General features: G+C 43.3%; 1 protein-coding gene across 1 annotated transcript in view; it reads left to right on the forward strand.

The window, feature by feature from the left end:
• Positions 1 to 9,294, forward strand: part of LOC119357481 — a 17,713-nt gene extending 8,419 nt beyond the window's left edge. The window contains exons 2-3 of the mRNA XM_037624414.1: positions 7,959 to 8,166; positions 8,263 to 9,294. Of these exons, the coding sequence (XP_037480311.1) occupies positions 7,959 to 8,166; positions 8,263 to 9,138 (1,084 nt within the window). The 3' untranslated portion in view covers positions 9,139 to 9,294. The remainder of the gene's footprint in view (positions 1 to 7,958; positions 8,167 to 8,262) is intronic.
• Positions 9,295 to 9,925: the final 631 nt, after the last annotated feature.

The following is a 9,925-nucleotide window of genomic DNA, read 5'->3' on the forward strand; positions in this document are numbered from 1 at the left end:
GGCGACGGCGACGGCGGGGGCGGCGGGCGGTGGCGGGGCAGCCTGGAGGCGTCTCGGCATCGTCGGGGGCAACTGTGGCGATGAACTTTGCAAAATTGCTAAGTGCTACTTATATACCAGGAGCATTGGTCCTGGTTCGTGACACCAACCGGGACCAATGAACCCTTTAGTCTCGGCTGGTGCCACCAACCGGGAGCAAAGGTCCCTTTTCAGCAGCCCAAAGGGCGGGAAGTGGTGGCCTTTGGTCCCGGTTGGTGGCACCAACCGATACCAAAGTGGGGCATTTGTACCAGTTGGTGGCACCAACAGGTGCGAATGCCCCGCTTTGGTACCGGTTGGTGCACCAACAGGTATGAATGCCCCGCTTTGGTACCGGTTGGTGCCACCAACCGGTACCAAAGGCCTTGTGCTCCGGGTGGCCAAAACTTTAGTCCCACCTCACTAGTTGAAAGGGGCGCAAAGTGGTTTATAAGCCCCACTGCCGCACCCCTCTCAGCTCCTCTTGATTGCAGGCTTACCGGCCTAATTGTCACTGCTATGCCTGATGGGCCTACTCGGCCTTCTACGGGCCTGAATCTTGGCCCATGGTAGGTTTTCTAGTCGTATTCGGGTCGTGGTGGCCTAGTAGTTGGCATTTTTTTAAAAAAAATTGTTGCTTTATTTATTTTATTTTGTTTCTACTTACAACAAAAAACTTACTGTTGCTATTTTTATTTAATTTATTAAAGTTTATTTATTTTATTAAAGTTTATTTATTTTGTTTATATTTCTTTAATTTATAAAGTTTATTTTATTTTGTTTCTACTTATTTATTTTAATAAATTTTAATTGGTTTATTTTGTTTCTACTTATTTATTTTATTAAAGTTTATTTTATTTTATTTTGTTTCTACTTATTTATTTTATTAAATTTTAATTTATTTAATTTTGTTTCTACTTATTTATTAAAGTTTATTTTGTTTTTCTTTCTACTTTTCATGTTTTGAGCAGAAAATACTTTGATAATTTCAGTGGCATGAATTTTATATAATTTTAGTTTAAAAAATACGAGAGGTTTATAAATACTTTTTAGTTCATTCCTTTTGCTACTAGAGTTTTATAGAAGTTTTTTAGTTAATTTTCTTTTTGCATGGTATCATCATTTCATCCACATAGCATGTGCAAGAAAGTAAAGAGGGTTACGGCAAAAACTAGATGCACCTCGTGTACAAAACGGACAATCTTTTTCGAAGTATGAGGGTTTCATACGGAAACTCGTCTGTTACAAAGGGATTTCATTTTTTTAACTTATTTGAATTCTAGAGTTTTTTGTGTTCAAAATGCACCATTCAAAGCCACATCATCAATTTTCAACCCTTTCTGACTTCATTTGTTATTTTTCATGCATTTACTGATTATTTTGAGCTATAAGACCCTGAAATTGAAAAGCAATTCAAATGAACTCTAAAAAGGTTGAAAGTTGGCATGGTATTATTATTTCACCCACATAGCATTTGCAAGAAAGTAGAGAGGGTTACGGCAAAAACTGATGCACTTCGTGTACAAAACGGACAATCTTTTTCGAAGTATGAGGGTTTCATACGGAAACTCGTCAGTTACAAAGGGATTTCGTTTTTTGAACTTATTTCAACTCTAGATTTTTTTTCTGTGTTCAAAATGCACCATTCAAAGGGCGTCGATATGCTCGGCGTCTTCGGGGGCAACTGGTGTGATGAACTCTGCAAAATTTCTAAGTGCCACTTATATACCAAGAGCATTGGTCCTGGTTCGTGGCACAAACTGGGACCAATGCCCCCTTTAGTCTCGGTTGGTGCCACCAACCAGGACCAAAGGCCTCTTTTCAGCAGCCCAAAGGGCGGGAAGCGGCGACCATTGGTCCCGGTTGGTGGCACCAACCGGGACTAGGGGGGCAATGGTTTCGGTTGGTGCCACGAATCGGTACCAATGCACCCCTTTAGTCCCGGTTGGTGCCACTAATCGGGACCAAAGGCCTTGCACAGCGGGATGGTGGTGGGAGTTTAGTCTCACCTCGCTAGTTGAGAGGGGCGCGCAGTGGTTTATAAGCCCCACTGCCGCACCCCTCTCGAGCTCCTCTCCATTGCAGACTTACAGGCCTAATTGTAACTGCTATGCATGATGGGCCCATTGGGCCTTCTGCGGGCCTGAATCCTGGCCCATGGATGGGTTTTTAGTCGTATTCAGGCCGTGGTGGCCAGTAGGTGGCAAATTTTTTATTTTTTCCCAGTTTTTTTGTTTCTTTTTTGCTTTATTTTTTTGTTTTGTTTCTACTTACAACAAAATACTTATTTATTTTATTTTATTTTGTTTCTAATTACTTATTTATTTTATTTTATGATAATTCTTTTTGCTATTAAAATTTCTAACAAAAAAAGTTCTTTATGAAAATTCTTTTTGCTTTTAATGATTTTGAACAGAAAATACTTTCATAATTTTAGTTTCATCAATTTTACATAATATTAGTTTCATAAATTTTAGAGGTTGCTTATAATGTTTTGAACAGAAAATACTTGGATAATTTTAGTTTCATAAATTTTATTTATGTTATTAAAGTTTATTTTATTTTATTTTATTTCGTTTTGTTTATACTTATATATTTTATTAAAGTTTATATTATTTTGTTTCAAATTAATTATTTATTTTATTTTATGATAATTCTTTTTGCTATTAAATTTTCATGCATTTACTGATTATTTTCAGCTATAAGACCCTGAAATTGAAAAGCACTACAAATGAACTCTGAAAAGGCTGAAAGTTGGCATGGTATCATCATTTCACCCATATAGCATGTGCAAGAAAGTAGACAGGGTTACGGCAAAAAATGGATGCACTTCGTGTACAAAACGGATAATCTCTTTCGAAGTATCAGGGTTTCATACGGAAACTCGTCTGTTATAAAGGGATTTCATTTTATTGAACTTATTTTAACTCCATACTTTTTTATGTTCAAAATGCACCATTCAAAGCCACATCATCAATTTTCAACCCTTTTTGAATACATTTGTTATTTTTCATGCATTTCCTGATTTTTTTCAGCTATAAGACCCTGAAATTAAAAAGCACTACAAATGAACTCTGAAAAGGTTGAAAGTTCGCATGGTATCATAATTTCACCCACATAGCATGTGCAATAAAGTAGATAGTGTTACGGCAAAAACTGGATGCACTTCGTGTACAAAACGGACAATCTCTTTCGAAGTATCAGGGTTTCATACGGAAACTCGTCTGTTATAAAGGGATTTCATTTTTTAAACTTAATTGAACTCCATAGTGTTTCTGTGTTGAAAATGCACCATTCAAAGCCACATCATCAGTTTTCAACCCTTTTTGACTTCATTTGTTATTTTTCATGCATTTTCTGTTTTTTTTCAGCTATAAGATCCTGTAATTGAAAAGCACTACAAATGAACTCTGAAAAGGTTTAAGTTGGCATGGTATCATCATTTCACCCATATAGCATGTGCAAAAAACTAGAGAGGCTTATGGCAAAAACTTGATGCAATTCGTGCACAAAACGGACAATCTCTTCCGAAGTATCAGTGTTTCATACGGAAACTCGTCTGTTACAAAGGGATTTCAGTTTTTTGAATTTGTTTGAACTCCATAGTTTTTCTGTGTTCAAAATGCACCATTCAAACCCACATCATTAATTTTCAACCCTTTCTGACTTCATTTGTTATTTTTCATGCATTTACTGATTTTTTCAGCTATAAGACCCTGAAATTAAAAAGTACTACAAATGAACTCAGAAAAGGTTGAAATTTGGCATGGTATTGTTATGTCACCCACATAGCACGTGCAAGAAACTAGAGAGGCTTACGGCAAAAACTGGATGCAATTCGTGCACAAAACAGACAATTTCTTTCGAAGTATCAGGGTTTCATACGGAAACTTGTCTGTTATAAAGGGATTTCATTTTTTTGAACTTATTTGAACTCCATACTTTTTGTGTGTTTAAAATGCACCATTCAAAGTCACATCATCAATTTTCAACCCTTTCTGACTTCATTTGTTATTTTTCATGCATTTACTGATTTTTTCAGCTATAAGACCCTGAAATTGAAAAGCACTACAAATGAACTCTCAAAAGGTGGAAAGTTGGCATGGTATCATCATTTCACCCATATAGCATGTGCAAGAACGTAGAAAGAGTTACGGCAAAAAATGGATGCACTTCGTGTACAAAACGGACAATCTCTTTCGAAGTATCATGGTTTCACACGGAAACTCATCTGTTACAAAGGGATTTCATTTTTTTGAACTTGTTTGAACTCCATAGTTTTTATGTGTTCAAAATGCAACATTCAAAGCCACATCATCAATTTTCAACCCTTTCTGACTTCATTTGTTATTTTTCATGCATTTACTTATTTTTTTCCAGTTATAAGACCCTGAAATTGAAAAGCACTACAAATGAACTCTGAAAAAGCTGAAAGTTGGCATGGTATCATCATTTCACCCATATAGCATGTGCAAGAAAGTAGAGAGGGTTACGACAAAAAATGGATGCACTTCGTGTACAAAACGAATAATCTGTATCGAAGTATCAGGGTTTCATACGGAAACTCATCTGTTACAAAGGGATTTCATTTTTTTGAACTTGTTTGAACTCCATAGTTTTTCTGTGTTCAAAATGAACCATTCAAAGTCACATCATCAATTTAGTACATATAGCTCTCATGAATAGATAACTAACCAAATTAATAGAACTTCATAATCACATTAAAACAAAGTACATACATAGTTCTCATTGAAAAATATATAGCTCTCGAGAGCATCTAGTTAAACCATACATTGAAACTATGGAAAACCTTTCAATGCAACAACAAATGCGATCATAATCACAACCAAGGTAAAAATTGATCCAACGGCATAATGATACCAAGCCTCGGTATGAATGACATATTTTCTAATCTTTGTAATCTTCAACCGCATTGCATCCATCTTGATCTTGTGATCATCGACGACATCCGCAACATGCAACTCCAATATCATCTTCTCCTCCTCAATTTTTTATTTTTTCCTTCAAGTAATTGTTTTCTTCTTCAACTAAATTTAACCTCTCGACAATAGGGTCGGTTGGAATTTCCGGTTCAACTATCTCCTACATAAATAATATCTATGTCAACTTGATGGGCATAATTGTCATAAACTATAAATGAACCAAGTAGTTATAAAAGATAATATATATACCACATCCGAATCATAGCCAGGACAAGGGCCGACGGGGGCGGATACCAAAACCATCGCACTATATAATAACAAGCAATAATAAAAGTAAGAAAATTAGACAAGTATGTACCTAAAGTCAGAATTTTTTTCTTTCAGAAGAAGATAAGAACAAGAGGCTCACCATAGTGGTGCAGGCGACGAGATCGGGGCGGGCGATTGACGGCGGTGAAGACGGGGACGGGACATGACGGACCGCTAAATCTAGACAAATCTCGGGGAAAATGGAGCTTGAAGGTCGAGCTTCGAGAGGAGAAAGTTTAACTAGCGTGTCTCGCGCATTTCATCGAACACCTCATGTGCATAGGAGGTGATCTAGAGCACCCAAATGCCCTCTCCTCGCCGGCCAGAAAAAACATAGCATTATGGAGTGCTCTGCTGCGGCGACGGGGTATATATAGACAACTCATTTGTACCGGTTCGTGGCTGGAACTGGGACTAAAACACAGCCTTCTGTCCCGGTTCTAGCCAAGAACAGGGACCAATGTTTATGGATCAGGAGCGAGGCCCATTGGTCCCGGTTCGTGCCTACCGGGACCAATGCCCACGAGGCTGCGGCCGGCCCCCTGGGCTAAAGAACCGGGACGAATGCCCCATGGGTCCCGGTTCGTGACTGAATCGGGACTAATGGGCTTGCCCTGCCCGAACTAAAGCCCTGTTTTCTACTAGTGTGCTGCAAGTAAACAACCATAAACGAGAACATCCTGATGATAAGATCATACATGAGCAGCAGCAGCGCCGCAACCAGCAAGGCTAAGACGAAAGGGGCACACTACTCGGTGAGCAACACGGCATCAGCAGCTTCAGAGAGACGAGACAAAGCGCAAAAGCTACAACCTAGGAAGCATAAACGCAGCATAGAATCTTCATATAAAGAGGATCAAAGACTAGAGGCAGCCTCCATCTTCACACAGCAACAAAGCGAAGTAGGAATAAGCTTGTCGTCATCGCTAGCATATTTGTTTCCGGCCACCAATTTTTACCCCGCCATGTCTCCAGCCCAGCGACGACTTGTACACTTCACTTGCTACTCGTGGGTTGACTAATGGGATAGAGAAAGATAGATCAAATATGGTCAACTGTTGTATTAATTGATCTTCCTACTTGTATTAATTGATCTTCCTACTGTAGTAAAGAACTAGGCACTAGACATGGGTCAGGGTGGACACGGTCTGGGCCGGTCCGAGCCGTCATTTGGACCGGCTGCCAGCGGTCCGGTCCGGACCGGACCGAGCTGTCCAACGAGCTGCTTTTCTGTGACCGGACCGTTTGGGGGTCACTCCTCGCCCTCTGGGTCCTAGAAGACCACAACGGTAGAAATTGAAGGCGGCAACGTTGGCTCGCCGACGGAGAAATCGTGGGCTTGTGCGCCGAGTTCGTCAGTGCATAAACTCAAACAGTGGCCTCGGAGCTGCAGTACACCATGGCGAACCTGGTGAAGCGCCCACACATGCAAGAGGCCGTCCAGTTCATCTTGGTGGCGCCTGCGAGACGTTCGCCTACCTGGTGGCCAGTGTGCGAGCTGCGCTCATACGACAGCCATGGCCATGGTCGAGAACTCCAGATTGGCGGCGGTGCAAGCACGGCAGCGATGGCGAGTGGCAGCAAGAGGCTATGGCGCATGGGGAGGAGAGGAAGGAAGAATAGGAGAAGCTCGGGGACATGATGGTTCACCCGGAGGCTGCCTGGCCGCGACGACGAGGAGCGGCAGCGGCGGTGACTACGTTTTCTCGGTCCGCTCGGTCGACTCGGTTAAAGCCCGGACCGGAACGAAGCTTTGTCGGGCCTGTTTCTTGAGCTCGGACCGACTGAATTTTTGAGCGGGCTAGGCCCGAGCTGGCCAGGACCGAGCAGGCCACGAGCCGGTCCGAAAGACCGCTTGTGTCGTCCACCCTGAGACATGGGCTACAATTGAAGTACTTCACCATTGCCTGAAAGCAGCAAGTAGAGCCAGAGCAAGAGTTAGTAAGTTAAACAGATCAATGAATTGAAACTTAATTATGTCGGTTATATGCATGGGAATCTAGATCTGTGCATGGGTCTGCTCAAAGCGTGATACACAAACAGTGAAAACAAATTTAACTGAGAGGCTGCAGCACATAAACAACAACAATAACAACAACAACAACAACAAAATCTGTACAAAGAAGCTGAAACAAAGCAAGCACCAACAACACAAGAGCCTCAGAATAAAGAGTAGTGGAATTAATCCACCAGAACTGTCTATCATGCAAATTTTAGCATAAAGTCTGAACTGAACAGAAAGCTAGTTACCCTTTTGTCAGTTTTCTGCAACTCTATTTTATACTACTAGTCAGACCAATTCTATCTCGACACCTTGATTTCTCTGCCATCCCACGAATAAACTGATAAGACGCTCCCAGTGTATGACTTGCCAAGTTGCGCATCTCATGACAATCCAGATCAGCAATCGACAAATCTAGCCCCCTCAAATTCATCGGATTCTGTGTGCGTGAGCGATTGCAGTTCATAGTCAGTGTGATAAAGAAAGAAAGATCAAGTCTAGTCAACTGTTGTATTAATTGCCCAAACGTCTCGAGATCTCCTTTCCTTTTTCTTTGTTGTGACAGAAGAAGATCTGAAATCTTGGCCTCGTTGCGCATCGAAGTCCACTTCATAAGCACTAGTGCTATACCACAGGGTACAGTTGTACTGTGCTCTGGGCTCTTGGAAGCTGAGACTGTCTAACAGTTTGGAATTTCTGTTCCATCACCAGCAGGCTGCAGTAATGTACTCGCTGAGGGATTTATTGGGTTTCGTTGTGGGAGCAGCGATCACGGCCGCCTTTGTCGTGCTGCTGGTGCCGTCGTCTGCTCCCAACTGCACGTGCAGCCCCGAGCTGGCCTTGGACAACAATGGAAGCCAAACACATCTCATGAGCAGAAAAAACCTCAGCATGGTACATGCATTATCTTCCTCTTTTGATCATTGTCTCTTGGTTAACTAGTTTTCCTTGTGCATGTCTGACTCTGCAGAACTTTGGCGCTGCATGCAGGTTCCGGCCGTGAAGAGTAAAGAAGAAGACAGCCTTCTTGTGGAGCTTCTGAGAAGCGCGGCCATGGAGGACAAGACGGTCATACTGACCTTCGTCAACGAGGCGCTGACGCTGCCGGGGTCGCTCCTGGAGCTCTTCCTGGAGAGCTTCAGGCTGGGCGTTCGGACGCAGCCCCTGCTGAAGCACCTGGTGATCGTGGCCATGGACGCCAAGGCGCTGGAGCGGTGCCAGCACATGCACCCGCTCTGCTACCCGCTGGGCAGCGGTGGCCGCAGCAGCGACGGCGAGCCTGGAGGAACGGCGGCGGGGGAGGTGACGTTCATGAGCAAGGACTACGTGGAGCTGATGTGGGCGCGGAACCGGTTCCAGGCGCGGGTGCTGGGGCTGGGCTTCGGCTTTGTGTTCACAGACGTGGACATCGTGTGGTTCCGGAACCCGCTGCTGCGCTTCCCCGTCGCCGCCGACATCGCCTTGGCGTGCGACCAGTTCTTGGGCAACAATCCCTATGACCTCGACAAGGCGGCCAACGGCGGCTTCGTGTACGCGAGGCCCAACGCGCGGACGCTGGCCTTCTTCCAGGACTGGTACCAGGCGAGGAACCGGTACCCCGGGGAGCATGACCAGTTCGTGTTCGGCGAGGTGAAGAAGGAGCTGTCGGCGCGGCACGGGGTGACGCTGATGCTGATCGACACCGTCTACTTCAGCGGCGTGTGCGAGAACAAGAAGAATTTTTACGAGGTGTGCACGTACCACGCCAACTGCGTCATCGGTCTGCAGAAGAAGATCGACACGCTCGCCGGCGTGCTCGACGAGTGGAAGCAGTTCAGGGCCCAGCAGGAGCTGCTCGGCAACAGCACCACCACGCTCATCTACTGAGTCGCTGTCCGTGGGCTGTGGCTCGTGTTTGTTCGAGATTTTAGCTAGACAAGTTTTTATTTTGGATAACAGGAGTAATCAGTTGTTTTACTGGATGAAATTGGTCGGACTTGTGCAATGGATCGATGAAAAGGATTGAATTGTTTTGGTACTGTTAGTAAGATTGCTTTCATTGGTGACAAGGTGAACCATGCAGTATTACCACCTTGAATTTAAATTGCATTCTTGGTCATTCATCCAAACCAGGACCATGTAAATGAATGTAAGCAGTACTATGTTCATAAGCCCCATGGGAGAAATGGATTAAGTTGTTTTGGTACTGGTAGTAAAATTGCTTGCACTGGTGATAAGGTGAAATATGCAGCAATACAACTTTCAATAATAATTGTATTTCTTGGTCATTCATCCAAGCCAGGTTCATGAAAATGAATGGAAGCAAAATAACAAGCGCCAGTGTACATAGATCTATTCTCCGTGGTCTACAGAACATACTAGTACTATCTTAATAAGCCCCATTGGAAAAATCGTACTGCTAGCATTCAAGATGTTCTGTACTACGCACCAAATCGGTCCACAACTTTATCGAAAAAGGGTTTCCCCCGCTTTGTATTCCAAAGAAAATCATCATTGTACATATCACAATGCTGGGACGAGCAGCACAACAAGCCCAAGAAAAAGAAGAAGAAAAAATGCCAACGGCGGCAGCTCGACAAAGCGTGGAAAACCCGCGACTGCTGCGCCCTCCGGAACCAAACCACCACAGCCCGAGGCTCCGATCTACTGCGAA

The sequence above is a fragment of the Triticum dicoccoides genome, chromosome 2A, assembly GCF_002162155.2.
Source record: "Triticum dicoccoides isolate Atlit2015 ecotype Zavitan chromosome 2A, WEW_v2.0, whole genome shotgun sequence".
NCBI classification, from domain to species: domain Eukaryota; kingdom Viridiplantae; phylum Streptophyta; class Magnoliopsida; order Poales; family Poaceae; genus Triticum; species Triticum dicoccoides.